The sequence below is a fragment of the Oncorhynchus tshawytscha genome, unplaced genomic scaffold (genome assembly GCF_018296145.1).
Source record: "Oncorhynchus tshawytscha isolate Ot180627B unplaced genomic scaffold, Otsh_v2.0 Un_contig_5015_pilon_pilon, whole genome shotgun sequence".
NCBI lineage: Eukaryota > Metazoa > Chordata > Actinopteri > Salmoniformes > Salmonidae > Oncorhynchus > Oncorhynchus tshawytscha.
Window position 1 is genome coordinate 631,382 of NW_024609820.1, and position 18,619 is coordinate 650,000.

At 43.0% G+C, this 18,619-nt stretch overlaps 1 protein-coding gene across 3 annotated transcripts in view; it reads left to right on the forward strand.

The window, feature by feature from the left end:
• The window catches only part of scml2 (Scm polycomb group protein like 2), a 52,214-nt gene that overhangs the window by 23,884 nt on the left and 9,711 nt on the right, over nucleotides 1–18,619 (forward strand). For all 3 annotated transcript variants that reach the window (XM_042318995.1, XM_042318996.1, XM_042318994.1), the window contains one exon: nucleotides 18,447–18,619. This exon is cut by the window's right edge and continues 111 nt beyond it. In XM_042318995.1, the coding sequence (XP_042174929.1) occupies nucleotides 18,447–18,619 (173 nt within the window). The remainder of the gene's footprint in view (nucleotides 1–18,446) is intronic.

Below are 18,619 nucleotides of genomic sequence, written 5' to 3' on the forward strand. Positions count from 1 at the left end.
CTTACAGCTGGTAGTACAGGGTTAATCCTTCATCAAGTCTTACAGCTGGCAGTACAGGGTTAATCCTTCATCAAGTCCTACAGCTGGCAGTACAGGGCTACAGTAGCAGCTGGCAGTACAGGGTTAATCCTTCATCAAGTCTTACAGCTGGCAGTACAGGGTTAATCCTTCATCAAGTCAGGGTTAATCCTTCATCAGTAGCAGCTGGCAGTACAGGGTTAATCCTTCATCAAGTCCTACAGCTGGCAGTACAGGGTTAATCCTTCATCAAGTCCAGTAGCAGCTGGCAGTACAGGGTTAATCCTTCATCAGTCCTACAGCTGGCAGTACAGGGTTAATCCTTCATCAAGTCTTAGCAGCTGGCAGTACAGGGTTAATCCTTCATCAAGTCCTACAGCTGGCAGTACAGGGTTAATCCTTACAGGGTTAATCCTTTTCAATCAAGTCCAGTACAGCTGGCAGTACAGGGTTAATCCTTCATCAAGTCTTAGCAGCTGGCAGTACAGGGTTAAATCCTTCAGCTGGCAAGTCAAGTCTAGCAGCTGGCAGTACAGGGTTAATCCTTCATAGCAGCTGGCAGTACAGGGTTAATCCTTCATCAAGTCTTACAGTAGCAGCTGGCAGTACAGGGTTAATCCTTCATCAAGTCCTACAGTAGCAGCTGGCAGTACAGGGTTAATCCTTCATCAAGTCCTACAGTAGCAGCTGGCAGTAGGGTTAATCCTTCATCAAGCTGGCAGTACAGGGTTAATCCTTCATCAAGTCAGCTGGCAGTACAGGGTTAATCCTTCATCAAGCAGCTGGCAGTACAGGGTTAATCCTTCATCAAGTCCTACAGCTAGCAGCTGGCAGTACAGGGTTAATCCTTCATCAAGTCCTACAGCTGGCAGTACAGGGTTAATCCTTCATCAAGTCCTACAGTAGCAGCTGGCAGTACAGGGTTAATCCTTCATCAAGTCTTACAGTAGCAGCTGGCAGTACAGGGTTAATCCTTCATCAAGTCCTACAGTAGCAGCTGGCAGTACAGGGTTAATCCTTCATCAAGTCCTACAGTAGCAGCTGGCAGTACAGGGTTAATCCTTCATCAAGTCCTACAGTAGCAGCTGGCAGTACAGGGTTAATCCTTCATCAAGTCCTACAGCTGGCAGTACAGGGTTAATCCTTCATCAAGTCCTACAGTAGCAGCTGGCAGTACAGGGTTAATCCTTCATCAAGTACAGTAGCAGCTGGCAGTACAGGGCTAATCCTTCATCAAGTCCTTCATCAAGTCTTACAGTAGCAGCTGGCAGTACAGGGTTAATCCTTCATCAAGTCCTAGCTGGCAGCTGGCATCAAGTACAGGGTTAATCCTTCATCAAGTCTACAGTAGCAGCTGGCAGTACAGGGTTAATCCTTCATCAAGTCCTACAGTAGCAGCTGGCAGTACAGGGTTAATCCTTCATCAAGTCCTACAGCTGGCAGTACAGGGTTAATCCTTCATCAAGTCCTACAGCTGGCAGTACAGGGTTAATCCTTCATCAAGTCCTACAGCTGGCAGTACAGGGTTAATCCTTCATCAAGTCCTACAGTAGCAGCTGGCAGTACAGGGTTAATCCTTCATCAAGTCCTACAGTAGCAGCTGGCAGTACAGGGCTAATCCTTCATCAAGTTTTACAGTAGCAGCTGGCAGTACAGGGCTAATCCTTCATCAAGTCCTACAGTAGCAGCTGGTAGTACAGGGCTAATCCTTCATCAAGTCTTACAGTAGCAGCTGGTGTTGATTCTTAATGCTAGAATACAACATGTAGCTGTATAGTTCATACCTATTTGTTCATGTCAAGCTGTGACTAATTATTGTTCCTTCTCAGCATACCACAGGGTGTGTGTTGCTTTTAATAACCCTTTGATTGGTAAACCCTCTGATTGGTAAACCCTCTTAGTAAGGCTGATGATCAGTAGGCCGTTATTTCATCTATTGTACACAGACTTCCCTTGGGTTTCTTCAATTCCTCAACTTGACCCATTTTTCACAGAAATCTACCCATTTCTTAAATAATTTCTGGTTATTTTGAAGTAATTTGTTCTTAACACCAAACAAACTAAAATAGAGACATAATTCACTCTTAATTCCATGACCAATGAAAGGGGTTTAACACATTTTTAATGTGTGTGTGAATGATTTCAGCTCAAACACACTTTCTTTCAGTGCAGGAAGAATGTTGTTTTGCCTTTTTATTTAATAGAGCCTGATTACCAGCCAGGGCCTGTCATCCCTGCTACCGTGCTGTATGGTTGTTTTAGCATACTTTTTATTTATTTAACCAGGCAAGTCAGTTAAGAACATATTCTTATTTACAATGACTGCCTAGGAACAGTGGGTTAACTGCCTTGTTCAGGAGCAGAACGACAGATTTGTATCTTGTCAGCTCAGGGGTTTGAACTTGCAACCTTCCGGTTACTAGTCCACCGCTCTAACCACTAGGCTACATCCAGCAGTCTTCTATACACCATACTATCTATCACTTTACTTAGAGAGTGTAAACAACTCTCCCAGTACAGCTTCATGATCTCCTGTGCTATAAAGCTCCACGCTGCTCTACAGCTCCGACAGGGGACTTGATATGGGGAGCAATAAGACTTCTGACAGAGCTTATATCCCAAATAGCCCCCTATTCCCTATATAGTGCCCTGGTCAAAATGAGTGCACTATAAAGGGAATAGGGGGGCCATTTGGGATACGGTCTGTGACTGATGGTGGTAGTTATGTGTCTTTCAAACTGGCCTCAATCTGGTCCTCTTCCCCCGAACCACTGGCATGTTTACAACTGTCTTCCTGTGTTTATTGTGTGTGTGTGTGTGTGTGTCTGTCTGTTTGTGGTGTGTGTGTGTCTGTTTGTCATCTGTGTGTGTGTGTGTGTGTCTGTTTGTCATCTGTGTGTGTGTGTGTGTGTGTGTGTGTGTGTGTGTGTGTGTGTGTGTGTGTGTGTGTGTGTGTGTGTGTGTGTGTGTGTGTGTGTGTGTGTGTGTGTGTGTGTGTGTGTGTGTGTGTGTGTGTGTGTGTGTGTGTGTGTGTGTGTGTGTGTGTGTGTGTGTGTGTGTGTGTGTGTGTGTGTGTGTGTGTGTACCACGGTGTAGGTGTAGAGAGGATATAGTAAGACGTGGAGATGGATGCATCTCTTCTCTCAGCAGAACTTTAACTGTTAGGAAACACACACTTCCTCCATCTCAGTATCAGTAACAGTCGGGGGGGGGTTTACTACCACCCTGTTCAGGCCAACAGCTCACATTTCTCTTACTGAAAAACGTATTTATCAGGCTTCAAATGTATATCTCTTTTGCTATGTTTTTTAAAGATGCAATATGCCTGGTTGCTAAAATTGTGAGTAGAATCATTGTAACGTCTAAAGTGCTGTGAGTAGAATCATTGTAACGTCTAAAGAGCTGTGAGTAGAATCATTGTAACGTCTAAAGTGCTGTGAGTAGAATCATTGTAACGTCTAAAGTGCTGTGAGTAGAATCATTGTAACGTCTAAAGTGCTGTGAGTAGAATCATTGTACTGTCTAAAGAGCTGTGAGTAGAATCATTGTAACTGTGGTAGAATCATTGTAACGGTCTAAAGTGCTGTGAGTAGAATCATTGTACTGTCTAAAGAGCTGTGTAGAATCATTGTAGAATCATTGTACTGTCTAAAGAGCTGTGAGTAGAATCATTGTAACGTCTAAAGAGCTGTGAGTAGAATCATTGTAACGTCTAAAGAGCTGTGAGTAGAATCATTGTACTGTCTAAAGAGCTGTGAGTAGAATCATTGTAACGTCTAAAGAGCTGTGAGTAGAATCATTGTAACGTCTAAAGAGCTGTGAGTAGAATCATTGTACTGTCTAAAGAGCTGTGAGTAGAATCATTGTAACGTCTAAAGAGCTGTGAGTAGAATCATTGTACTGTCTAAAGAGCTGTGAGTAGAATCATTGTACTGTCTAAAGAGCTGTGAGTAGAATCATTGTACTGTCTAAAGAGCTGTGAGTAGAATCATTGTACTGTCTAAAGAGCTGTGAGTAGAATCATTGTAACGTCTAAAGAGCTGTGAGTAGAATCATTGTACTGTCTAAAGAGCTGTGAGTAGAATCATTGTACTGTCTAAAGAGCTGTGAGTAGAATCATTGTACTGTCTAAAGAGCTGTGAGTAGAATCATTGTAACTGTCTAAAGAGCTGTGAGTAGAATCATTGTACTGTCTAAAGAGCTGTGAGTAGAATCATTGTAACTGTCTAAAGAGCTGTGAGTAGAATCATTGTACTGTCTAAAGAGCTGTGAGTAGAATCATTGTACTGTCTAAAGAGCTGTGAGTAGAATCATTGTACTGTCTAAAGAGCTGTGAGTAGAATCATTGTACTGTCTAAAGAGCTGTGAGTAGAATCATTGTACTGTCTAAAGAGCTGTGAGTAGAATCATTGTACTGTCTAAAGAGCTGTGAGTAGAATCATTGTACTGTCTAAAGAGCTGTGAGTAGAATCATTGTAACGTCTAAAGAGCTGTGAGTAGAATCATTGTACTGTCTAAAGAGCTGTGAGTAGAATCATTGTACTGTCTAAAGAGCTGTGAGTAGAATCATTGTACTGTCTAAAGAGCTGTGAGTAGAATCATTGTACTGTCTAAAGAGCTGTGAGTAGAATCAACGTCTAAAGAGCTGTGAGTAGAATCATTGTAACGTCTAAAGAGCTGTGAGTAGAATCATTGTACTGTCTAAAGAGCTGTGAGTAGAATCATTGTAGCTAAAGAGCTGTGAGTAGAATCATTGTACTGTCTAAAGAGCTGTGAGTAGAATCATTGTTGTAAAGAGCTGTGAGTAGAAAGAGCTGTGAGTAGAATCATTGTACTGTCTAAAGAGCTGTGAGTAGAATCATTGTACTGTCTAAAGAGCTGTGAGTAGAATCATTGTACTGTCTAAAGAGCTGTGAGTAGAATCATTGTACTGTCTAAAGAGCTGTGAGTAGAATCATTGTAACGTCTAAAGAGCTGTGAGTAGAATCATTGTACTGTCTAAAGAGCTGTGAGTAGAATCATTGTACTGTCTAAAGAGCTGTGAAACATATTTTCATTAAACAAACAGAACTGTATTTTCAGCTGTTTGAAGCTGGTGAAACAAAACCAGAAGTAATCGAGGCAAAACCAACATTTTTATGACTGGGAAGCATAGAAATAGAGCGCATAGAACAGATCTACTGCTTCTTAGACTTGCTTTCAATGAGAATGAAAGATCAAAATAAAAGCATTTCTATGTGAATTTGGTTGGGTCCCCAAAAAGCGACATATTGCTGCTTTTAAAAGAGGTAATGAACATTTATAATTTTTAGTCATCTTACAAACATATATTTATTTTTATTTTCATGTTCTGTTAAACTTTTGTTTGGTTTGATCATAATTTCTACCAAGTTGTATAACAAATCTTTTATAAGAAGTTATCAATGCAACTTGTTGATTTGATGCAGAAGTTTAGATGGAGAAAAACATGTCCTTCCCTGAGCTGCTTTTCAAGGCCATGAGATCTATCCTCAGGCTGGGGACTATTCTCCTCCATCTCCCTTCCAATCAGAGTCTGATTAGGGGATAATTGGCAGAAGATCAGCCTCAGTTATGAGCCATCGGAGGGATGTGGGGGGTAGAGAGGGTGTGGTTGAAGGGCGGCCTCACACTTTACCCACGTCTCTATTGTTGAACGTCCCCCTGATTGTTGAGACAGCATGCAGTCTGGTGGACACACAGTGGAGAGACCAGCCCACTGATTATATTGCATTTACATTTCAGTGGTTATCTCGTACACTATTTCCGTTTTTAGTTTTAATTAACAGTGATTGAGTAATCAGATTAAGGGATGTACGAAAGTGTACATGTTATCCATTATGAAATAAACATGATTTTAGTAGAGAAGGAACGTGAGAGTCTTAAAACAGGAAGTCATTCAATGACCTTATGAAAGTACATTCAGCCCAGTCTATTATAACCTATAACACTGCTGTCAGTTTGATCAGAGAATCATTTCTAGACTAAATCCTTCCCATACTAATGTACAATTAGGAATGAGCTCATTTCATTTTCCTCATTAGCAAAAGGCTGTTTTGGGTTTCCAAATGCAGATGTTTTAAAAATTATTTTAGCAATCAGAAAATAATAAATATTAAAAATATTGTATAATTTTGATCCTGATATATAGTTACTTTTTCCTTAAACATGAACTCTCTCTATTGTAGATTTTATTTAAAAAATAAAAAGTAGTTTAGATTTGAGTCACCAACTTTGACTTTTTCATCAAAGTCAAATGAACTTTAGTTTCATGAGGTGAAATGAACTCTAGTTTCATGAGGTGAAATGAACTTTAGTTTCATGAGGTGAAATGAACTCTAGTTTCATGAGGTGAAATGAACTTTAGTTTCATGAGGTGAAATGAACTCTAGTTTCATGAGGTGAAATTAACTTTAGTTTCATGGGGTGAAATTAACTTTAGCGTCTGTGTCATACAATTAAACATTAGTTTATCAAATTACGTTTTCGTGGTGTTTAAAAAATTAAAAATTACTAGCAGCCAAACAGTTTACGTCTTGGTGTTCTACTGTTAGAGTAGAGAAAGACAATTACAGAAGAAAAGTGTCATTTTAGTATTGTAGTGAATAGATTTTTTTCATTCATAAAATAATCATTTAATCCCATTGTATAAAAATGCCACACATGCTCTTCATCAGTAAATGAGGAATAACTGTTGCTTTTTCAAAACAAACACTGTAGAACACACTTTCATTCTTATTTACCACATCAATTAAAGTAATATGATGATTAATCTTCATTAACTATGTGTTTGTAAAGAAACACTAAGGGAGTGTGCTGAAGGGGATTTATATCTGTTGTCTTTGGTTGGTTGTGTCTGTTCTACCTCACTAGCATTAGTAATGCATGATGGGAAAAACAACAGCTTCTTTAATCGGACACTTTTAGAACAGACCATTTATGCATTTATTAGGGGAACCATTTCCTGTAGTTGACAGTCCTACACCCTAACCCCACCGGCAGGCTGCCAAGCAACACCCCCATTTCTGATCGTTTTATTATAACCTGAAGTAAATAACCCTCAGATCGTTCCTCTGGCTCCATGGTGAAATAACCATATGAGCAGCATTGAGGTCCTGTTTTCTGGAGATGAAACAGTCTTTGTTTGCCTCAGATCAGTCAGATTAGAATGAGACTTTCTGAAGCAGGAGGGTTGCTTCCTAAATGGCACCATATTCCCTATATAGTGCACTACTTTAGACCAGGGCAAATAGCACCCTATTCCCTATATAGTGCACTACTTTAGACCAGGGCAAATGGAACCCTATTCCCTATATAGTGCACTACTTTAGACCAGGGCAAATGGCACCCTATTCCCTATATAGTGCACTACTTTAGACCAGGGCAAATGGCACCCTATTCCCTATATAGTGCACTACTTTAGACCAGGGCAAATGGAACCCTATTCCCTATATAGTGCACTACTTTAGACCAGGGCAAATGGCACCCTATTCCCTATATAGTGCACTACTTTAGACCAGGGCAAATGGCACCATATTCCCTTTATAGTGCACTACTGTAGACCAGGGCCCCTATAAAGGGCAAGGGTGTTATTTGAGACAGGCAGGGTATCTAACGCCGTGGCTGCTACTGCTCCGTGCTCCCTGCCACTGTTTCCTGCCTCTATCCACGCCGTCTTTCACCAGGTACTCCAGGGACGTCTGAATAGGCTTGGGTTACGGAGAGAGGGATGAGAGGGATGAGAGATCACCCCCCCCTCTTTTTGGGTTCCAAGTCGAGGAGACCCCTCTCTCCCCTGTCCTCCCATTCTCCTGGAGGGTTGTCTGAGCCTTCTAATATGCAGCCTACAGGAGACCTCTTGTGCCCCATTCCTCAATCGGGGTCCTCTCATCCATTTGAACCTTTTACACCCCACCCCCACCCCTCTCCCCAGGCACCCCGCCTCTCAACCCCCCTCGCCCCCTCAGAGAGTTGGGCAGGGGCCTGGCGAGGAGAGTGAACGGCAGGCAGGTGACCGATGAGCACTGTCAATATAGCTCTTTGATCACATCCACCCCCTCCTCTTTCCCTGCTAGCCTCATCCACCCCCCTCCTCCTCCTTTCCCCTGCAAAACCTCAAAACCCTTCCCCTTTACCCCTCCTCCTCCTCCGCCTAGCCTCATCCACCCCCTCCTCCTAGCCTCATCCACCCCCCTCCTCCTCCGCCTGCTAGCCTCATCCACCCCCCTCCTCTTTCCCTGCGATGCAAATCAGCCGTTCTGCTCTCTGCTGCTCTGCTCTGTTCATTCACAGGGACAGAGGGAGGGGCCACTAGTAGCTAGCTCCTCCTGTTTCTAATGCCGCCTCAGTCAGGCAGGCAGCAGCATGGGGCTTTGTTGTGGACTGGAGCTGGACAGAGAAAGAGAGAACGAGGGAAGGAGAGAGAAATAGGGAGAATAGAGAGAGAGAGAGAGAGAGAGAGAGAGAGAGGAAGGGGGAGAGAGAGACCCTGACGTTAACCAGGGGTCAAACTAGTAAAGAGGGACTGTTCTGTTGTTGTGGACTACTACTGCTGCTGTTGCTGCCTGGAAACGTAGCACCGTGTTGGGAGTTCCTGGTGAGTTTGCTGCCTCTGCTTTTGTCTCGGGTCTATTTTTAACTAGTGGCGGCTGTTCAGTTCCTCTTCCTCTCACGTGAGAGCCCGGCGTTAGACTTCGTCTTCGTTAGCAGTCGGTTTCTAGAAAGGAGGGAATCCACTGTTTGTGTGAATGAAGGGCTGTTGCATCTCAGTCACCCGTAGATGTAGTTCATGCAGATGATGTAGCTATTGTTTGCATGGCCCTGACTGTTTCAACCACTCTCTTTGTTTGCTCTGCTTGATTTGAATGATTGAAATGAGTGCTCATAGGGAACAGTCCTTGATATTTAGGACGACTGGTCTCTGCTCAGGGTTGGTATGTGTGTCTACCGCCTATCGTATAATGTACATATGTTCAATCAATTTATGACTGTTAAGACAACGTAGTTGTGTTAGAACCATGCAAATTGCTTTATAAATGTAAATTCCAGAATATAATAGTCCATACATTTAAATACACTATTTAGCCCTTAGAGAATTGCTTTACTCTCTTATGTTTATGGAAATATTCACCCATCTTTTTATGCAAAAACCTTGTTTCTAATTATTACATCTTTGAAGTGGAACTACTTTTCCATCCGGTTAAATGTTTTTTCAGTATAAAAATAATTGTTCTGTTGGATGTTTGACTCAGTAACAGATTGTTTAAATGGGTCTACCTGGGGCTATCAGTACCACCCTACCTCCTCTCTAAACCCCAGTCCTCTCCTGGTCTACCATCCTACCTCCTCTCTAAACCCCAGTCCTCTCCTGGTCTACCACCCTACCTCCTCTCTAAACCCCAGTCCTCTCCTGGTCTACCATACTACCTCCTCTCTAAACCCTAGTCCTCTCCTGGTCTACCATCCTACCTCCTCTCTAAACCCCAGTCCTCTCCTGGTCTACCATCCTACCTCCTCTCTAAACCCCAGTCCTCTCCTGGTCTACCATACTACCTCCTCTCTAAACCCCAGTCCTCCCCTGGTCTACCATACTACCTCCTCTCTAAACCCCAGTCCTCTCCTGTCTACCATACTACCTCCTCTCTAAACCCCAGTCCTCCCCTGGTCTACCATACTACCTCCTCTCTAAACCCCAGTCCTCCCCTGGTCTACCATCCTACCTCCTCTCTAAACCCCAGTCCTCCCCTGGTCTACCATACTACCTCCTCTCTAAACCCCAGTCCTCCCCTGGTCTACCATACTACCTCCTCTCTAAACCCCAGTCCTCTCCTGGTCTACCATACTACCTCCTCTCTAAACCCCAGTCCTCTCCTGGTCTACCATACTACCTCCTCTCTAAACCCCAGTCCCCCCTGGTCTACCATACTACCTCCTCTCTAAACCCCAGTCCTCCCCTGGTCTCAAAGCATGTGATTCATATTCACATTGCACAAGGGAGCTCAATCAAGAAGGATCTGCGACAGAACCAGATTCCCTCCAGACCTACTAGAGCTCCCAGTTCAAACTGAAATATTACAGGAGGGAGAGCTGGGTTATACGGCTTGAGGCGTGGCCAAACACACACACACACACATACACACACACAGGCCCCAACCCAACCCCCAACCCAGTCATCCAGGCCGCCAGGCAGGAGCCACACTTCTCAGCCCCAGTAGCAGCGCCCCTCACCGCCCCGGGGCTCCAGACCTCCTGGCCACCGGGTCACTGGGTCAGCCTGAAATGACCCGTCATGATTAACTCCTTACACTCCTACTGCAGAACACAGGACAGGTTTAATGGAATGGAAAGGAAGGCTCTATGTTAGAACAACTAGGGGGCAGTTTAATATCAACTGAATGGAAGGCTCTATGTTAGAACAACTAGGGGGACAGTTTAATATCAACTGAATGGAAGGCTCTATGTTAGAACAACTAGGGGGACAGTTTAATATCAACTGAATGGAAGGCTCTATGTTAGAACAACTAGGGGGACAGTTTAATATCAACTGAATGGAAGGCTCTATGTTTAGAACAACTAGGGGACAGTTTAATATCAACTGAATGGAAGGCTCTATGTTAGAACAACTGGGACAGTTTAATATCAACTGAATGGAAGGCTCTATGTTAGAACAACTAGGGGACAGTTTAATATCAACTGAATGGAAGGCTCTATGTTAGAACAACTAGGGGACAGTTTAATATCAACTGAATGGAAGGCTCTATGTTAGAACAACTAGGGGACAGTTTAATATCAACTGAATGGAAGGCTCTATGTTAGAACAACTAGGGGACAGTTTAATATCAACTGAATGGAAGGCTCTATGTTAGAACAACTAGGGGACAGTTTAATATCAACTGAATGGAAGGCTCTATGTTAGAACAACTAGGGGACAGGGACAGTTTACATATCAACTGAATGGAAGGCTCTATGTTAGAACAACTAGGGGACAGTTTAATATCAACTGAATGGAAGGCTCTATGTTAGAACAACTAGGGGGACAGTTTAATATCAACTGAATGGAAGGCTCTATGTTAGAACAACTAGGGGACAGTTTAATATCAACTGAATGGAAGGCTCTATGTTAGAACAACTAGGGGACAGTTTAATATCAACTGAATGGAAGGCTCTATGTTAGAACAACTAGGGGACAGTTTAATATCAACTGAATGGAAGGCTCTATGTTAGAACAACTAGGGGACAGTTTAATATCAACTGAATGGAAGGCTCTATGTTAGAACAACTAGGGGACAGTTTAATATCAACTGAATGGAAGGCTCTATGTTAGAACAACTAGGGGACAGTTTAATATCAACTGAATGGAAGGCTCTATGTTAGAACAACTAGGGGACAGTTTAATATCAACTGAATGGAAGGCTCTATGTTAGAACAACTAGGGGACAGTTTAATATCAACTGAATGGAAGGCTCTATGTTAGAACAACTAGGGGACAGTTTAATATCAACTGAATGGAAGGCTCTATGTTAGAACAACTAGGGGACAGTTTAATATCAACTGAATGGAAGGCTCTATGTTAGAACAACTAGGGGACAGTTTAATATCAACTGAATGGAAGGCTCAACTGAATGGAAGGCTCTATGTTAGAACAACTAGGGGGACAGTTTAATATCAACTGAATGGAAGGCTCTATGTTAGAACAACTAGGGGACAGTTTAATATCAACTGAATGGAAGGCTCTATGTTAGAACAACTAGGGGACAGTTTAATATCAACTGAATGGAAGGCTCTATGTTAGAACAACTAGGGGACAGTTTAATATCAACTGAATGGAAGGCTCTATGTTAGAACAACTAGGGGGACAGTTTAATATCAACTGAATGGAAGGCTCTATGTTAGAACAACTAGGGGACAGTTTAATATCAACTGAATGGAAGGCTCTATGTTAGAACAACTAGGGGACAGTTTAATATCAACTGAATGGAAGGCTCTATGTTAGAACAACTAGGGGGACAGTTTAATATCAACTGAATGGAAGGCTCTATGTTAGAACAACTAGGGGGACAGTTTAATATCAACTGAATGGAAGGCTCTATGTTAGAACAACTAGGGGACAGTTTAATATCAACTGAATGGAAGGCTCTATGTTAGAACAACTAGGGGACAGTTTAATATCAACTGAATGGAAGGCTCTATGTTAGAACAACTAGGGGACAGTTTAATATCAACTGAATGGAAGGCTCTATGTTAGAACAACTAGGGGACAGTTTAATATCAACTGAATGGAAGGCTCTATGTTAGAACAACTAGGGGGACAGTTTAATATCAACTGAATGGAAGGCTCTATGTTAGAACAACTACTGAATTGGAAGGCTCTATGGGACAGTTTAATATCAACTGAATGGAAGGCTCTATGTTAGAACAACTAGGGGACAGTTTAATATCAACTGAATGGAAGGCTCTATGTTAGAACAACTAGGGGACAGTTTAATATCAACTGAATGGAAGGCTCTATGTTAGAACAACTAGGGGACAGTTTAATATCAACTGAATGGAAGGCTCTATGTTAGAACAACTAGGGGACAGTTTAATATCAACTGAATGGAAGGCTCTATGTTAGAACAACTAGGGGACAGTTTAATATCAACTGAATGGAAGGCTCTATGTTAGAACAACTAGGGGGACAGTTTAATATCAACTGAATGGAAGGCTCTATGTTAGAACAACTAGGGGGACAGTTTAATATCAACTGAATGGAAGGCTCTATGTTAGAACAACTAGGGGACAGTTTAATGGAATGGAAATTAAACTTTGTCTTGACTTGGAAGTAAAATAGTTTCTTGTCTATTGCTCGCTAAGCTGTTGTGGAGAGGTGGAGTATTGTAGTGTGTCTGTGTGAGCTAGAGCGAATGTGTGTGTGTCCCTGTCTGTGTGTGTGTGTGTGTGTGGGGGGGGGGGGTAGCCCTAGCCCTGCCCCGCCCCTAGTGAGTGATCTTTCCCTCCTTGTGAAACAAAACACTCGTCTATTCTTCCCCCACTTTCCCTCATCTCTCAATGAAACCTTTTTCCAAGCAGCTTAAGCAGCCATAGAGGCATTTTGCTGGCCCTTAAAGAATACAGTAGAGACAGCCATAGAGGCATTTTGCTGGCCCTTAGAGAATACTGTAGAGACAGCCATAGAGGCATTTTGCTGGCCCTTAGAGAATACAGTAGAGACAGCCATAGAGGCATTTTGCTGGCCCTTAAAGAATACTGTAGAGACAGCCATAGAGGCATTTTGCTGGCCCTTAGAGAATACTGTAGAGCCAGCCATAGAGGCATTTTGCTGGCCCTTAGAGAATGCAGTAGAGCCAGACATAGAGGCATTTTGCTGGCCCTTAAAGAATACTGTAGAGACAGCCATAGAGGCATTTTGCTGGCCCTTAGAGAATACTGTAGAGACAGCCATAGAGGCATTTTGCTGGCCCTTAGAGAATACTGTAGAGACAGACATAGAGGCATTTTGCTGGCCCTTAGAGAATACTGTAGAGCCAGCCATAGAGGCATTTTGCTGGCCCTTAGAGAATGCAGTAGAGCCAGCCATAGAGGCATTTTGCTGGCCCTTAGAGAATGCATTAGAGCCAGCCATAGCGGCATTTTGCTGGCCCTTAGAGAATGCAGTAGAGCCAGCCATAGAGGCATTTTGCTGGCCCTTAGAGAATACTGTAGAGCCAGCCATAGAGGCATTTTGCTGGCCTTTAGAGAATACTGTAGAAACAGCCATAGAGGCATTTTGCTGGCCCTTAGAGAACACAGTAGAGGTCTGCTCTCTACTAGACAACCAGTCTAGAGATCTGTTGAAATAGGAGATGTTTATCATGGCATATTTGACACACACTGCTACTAATAATAAAACTCATGGACTGACCGAATCGTGGACTGACCGAAACGTGGACTGACTGAATCGTGGACTGACTGAGTCGTGGACTGACTGAATCGTGGACTGACTGAATCGTGGACTGACTGAATCGTGGACTGACTGAATCGTGGACTGACCGAATCGTGGACTGACCGAATCGTGGACTGACCGAATCGTGGACTGATTGAGTCGTGGACTGATTGAGTCGTGGACTGACTGAATCGTGGACTGACTTGTGCGGCCGGGGCCACTGGCTGCTTTTGTGTGATTACCCACAATGCCTTTCAATGTCTTTCTCTGGACATGCCATTTTTTCCACCTCTATTGATGGATGGGTTGACTTGATGCTTTGAATGGCAGATATCCTCCTAGACCTTCCACTCCCATTGTGTTGCTGGGCCAGAGAGAGAGAGAGAGAGAAAGAGGGGGGGGGGGCAGAAGGAGAGAAGGCATTGAGCTCCAGTAGAATTTAAAAGTCTAAATCAGTAGTCTGCTGGTCTTGATAAGAATTAGTTATAAATGACAGCTGAGATTAAATAGAGCAGTAATGAGAGAAGGATATTTGAATATGGTAGTTTTACCTGCTGCTGAATGAATGAATGAATGAATGCAACCCTTCCCTTATGGGAATAATTGACACATAAACAAACATTACAATAATTCACTACGATAATTAAATGATAATTCCTCTTCCAGTGTTCTCTGCATTGTGCATTCCATAAAGAGTGAAAAAAATAATCTATATATATCTCAATACCTAATAGAAAATAAGGTTATCCTGCTAGTGTTTGTCATTATAGCTGGTTTAGGGATGGGTTTAGCCCTGTCTATATAATTAGTGTTTGTCATTATAGCTGGTTTAGGGATGGGTTTAGCCCTGTCTATATAATTAGTGTTTGTCATTATAGCTGGTTTAGGGATGGGTTTAGCCCTGTCTATATAATTAGTGTTTGTCATTATAGCTGGTTTAGGGATGTGGTTAGCCCTGTCTATATAATTAGTGTTTGTCATTATAGCTGGTTTAGGGATGTGGTTAGCCCTGTCTATACAATTAGTGTTTGTCATTATAGCTGGTTTAGGGATGGGTTTAGCCCTGTCTATATAATTAGTGTTTGTCATTATAGCTGGTTTAGGGATGGGTTTAGCCCTGTCTATATAATTAGTGTTTGTCATTATAGCTGGTTTAGGGATGGGTTTAGCCCTGTCTATATAATTAGTGTTTGTCATTATAGCTGGTTTAGGGATGGGTTTAGTCCTGTCTATATAGTTAGTGTTTGTCATTATAGCTGGTTTAGGGATGGGTTTAGCCCTGTCTATATAATGAGTGTTTGTCATTATAGCTGGTTTAGGGATGGGTTTAGTCCTGTCTATATAGTTAGTGTTTGTCATTATAGCTGGTTTAGGGATGGGTTTAGCCCTGTCTATATAATGAGTGTTTGTCATTATAGCTGGTTTAGGGATGGGTTTAGCCCTGTCTATATAATGAGTGTTTGTCATTATAGCTGGTTTAGGGATGGGTTTAGTCCTGTCTATATAATGAGTGCCCTGTATACTAAGCTGTTTAAATACAAAGATTTCAACCCTTAGCAAAGCTCACCTCTAGAAAAGCCATTGTCTGTATATTAGACTAGGTTTTCATTTTGTTCAAATGTCTTTTAAACTATTGATTGGCATCGCAGTGTTATAACAAACCGAAACCTCATAGTAGTAATGGTAGGTTTGAGTTTAGTAATTAAACATGTAACAGTAGCCTAGTGTTGTGATCTAGGTGAGATGAAGGCAGGCTGTCTGCAGAAGGGGATTACCTGGCTGGTCTCAGGGGAGCCTGACCCCTGACCTCTATAATGAAAAGGGGGAGGGCCCCAGACAAAAGACTTGTTAGACCCAGAGAACACAACACACTGGAAACGTATCCCTTGTCCCCAATGTGATGGAATACTCTGGTATGTCTCACCTTTTCCTCTTAAAGATCCCTGCCTCGACTGCTTCCTTTTCCTCTTAAAGATCCCTGCCTCTACTGCTTCCTTTTCCTCCTCTTAAAGATCCCTGCCTCTACTGCTTCCTTTTCCTCCTCTTAAAGATCCCTGCCTCTACTGCTTCCTTTCCTCATCTTAAAGATCCCTGCCTCGACTGCTTCCTTTTCCTCCTCTTAAAGATTCCTGCCTCTACTGCTTCCTTTCCTCATCTTAAAGATCCCTGCCTCGACTGCTTCCTTTTCCTGCTCTTAAAGATTCCTGCCTTTACTGCTTCCTTTTCCTCCTCTTAAAGATTCCTGCCTCTACTGCTTCCTTTCCTCATCTTAAAGATCCCTGCCTCTACTGCTTCCTTTCCTCCTCTTAAAGATTCCTGCCTCTACTGCTTCCTTTTCCTCGTCTTAATGATCCCTGCCTCACACTGCTTCCCTTTTCCTCCTCTTAAAGATCCCTGCCTCTACTGCTTCCTTTTTTCCTCTTAAAGATCCCTGCCTCTACTGCTTCCTTTCCTCATCTTAAAGATCCCTGCCTCGACTGCTTCCTTTTCCTGCTCTTAAAGATTCCTGCCTTTACTGCTTCCTTTTCCTCCTCTTAAAGATTCCTGCCTCTACTGCTTCCTTTCCTCATCTTAAAGATCCCTGCCTCTACTGCTTCCTTTTCCTCCTCTTAAAGATTCCTGCCTCTACTGCTTCCTTTTCCTCCTCTTAAAGATCCCTGCCTCTACTGCTTCCTTTTCCTCATCTTAAAGATCCCTGCCTCTACTGCTTCCTTTTCCTCCTCTTAAAGATCCCTGCCTCGACTGCTTCCTTTTCCTCCTCTTAAAGATCCCTGCCTCTACTGCTTCCTTTTCCTCCTCTTAAAGATTCCTGCCTCTACTGCTTCCTTTTCCTCGTCTTAATGATCCCTGCCTCGACTGCTTCCTTTTCCTCCTCTTAAAGATTCCTGCCTCTACTGCTTCCTTTCCTCCTCTTAAAGATTCCTGCCTCTACTGCTTCCTTTTCCTCCTCTTAAAGATTCCTGCCTCTACTGCTTCCTTTTCCTCCTCTTAAAGATCCCTGCCTCTACTGCTTCATTTTCCTCTTAAAGATTCCTGCCTCTACTGCTTCCTTTCCTCCTCTTAAAGATTCCAACCATTCCTTTCACTGACTCAATGTTTTGAGGGGAAAATGGGCGAACAGCGAACACTTGAAATGTAGCCAACCAACGCGAGGAGTGGAAATGTGACGCTTTGGATATTTTAAAGAATCTTTGGCTGCCTGGCTGGAGCTGGGGGAGGTAGATTGATTGTGTGTGGAATTGGATTGGAAGTAGTGTTATGTATGAAGTCTGACTTTGAGCTGTGGCTTTTGAATCAAAGCGGGAAGATCAAAGTTGTTATTCATGTGTGTTAGACGATGTTTGATCTACTGGTGCTGCAGAGTGTAGACTCGCTTCACCTCAGTGGAATTCTTAACGCGTATCGGAACAGACAGTGATTGATTTGTGTGTGTGTGTGTGTCCAGGAAGTCCTCCTGTTTTGCCTCCCAGAACCATAGCTCCCCTTTTCATAAGCCTTAATACCATGGATTCATTCAACAATAGCTGAATTTAAAGGCAACATTATTAAATGAACCTTGGGTAAGAAACAAACAGCTATGGTCATTATAAGCTGTTTTCAGTTGTTGTGGATGACTGAATGCTGTGTTGTCAGTTGTTGTGGATGACTGAATGCTGTGTTTTCAGTTGTTGTGGACGACTGAATGCTGTGTTTTCAGTTGTTGTGGACGACTGAACTCTATGTTTTCAGTTGTTGTGGATGACTGAACGCTGTGTTTTCAGTTGTTGTGGACGACTGAACGCTGTGTTTTCAGTTGTTGTGGACGACTGAACGCTGTGTTTTCAGTTGTTGTGGATGACTGAACGCTGTGTTTTCAGTTGTTGTGGATGACTGAACGCTGTGTTTTCAGTTGTTGTGGATGACTGAACTCTGTGTTTTCAGTTGTTGTGGATGACTGAACGCTGTGTTTTCAGTTGTTGTGGATGACTGAACGCTGTGTTTTCAGTTGTTGTGGATGACTGAACGCTGTGTTTTCAGTTGTTGTGGATGACTGAACTCTGTGTTTTCAGTTGTTGTGGATGACTGAACTCTGTGTTTTCAGTTGTTGTGGATGACTGAATGCTGTGTTTTCAGTTGTTGTGGATGACTGAATGCTGTGTTTTCAGTTGTTGTGGATGACTGAACGCTGTGTTTTCAGTTGTTGTGGATGACTGAATGCTGTGTTTTCAGTTGTTGTGGATGACTGAACGCTGTGTTTTCAGTTGTTGTGGATGACTGAATGCTGTGTTTTCAGTTGTTGTGGATGACTGAACTCTGTGTTTTCAGTTGTTGTGGATGACTGAATGCTGTGTTTTCAGTTGTTGTGGATGACTGAACGCTGTGTTTTCAGTTGTTGTGGATGACTGAACGCTATGTTTTCAGTTGACTGAATTCCTGGTGATATTGCAGTGGCAAATAACATCCCATCATGATTTTCTAATTCCACCTTTTGCCTTTCCTCTCGTTTCAGTCACCCTCCCCAAGGCCCTCTTCCTCCCAGCCTCCTCCTCTCCCCCCGCCCCCTCCAGACGCTCCATGCAGTCCCCCTCCTCCTATCGCCTGCCCCATCCGCTGCCCCCTCTGCCCGTGCGGAAGGGGGTCCGGGGCCGGCGCCCCAAACTGCAGACCATCGCCCTGCTCAAG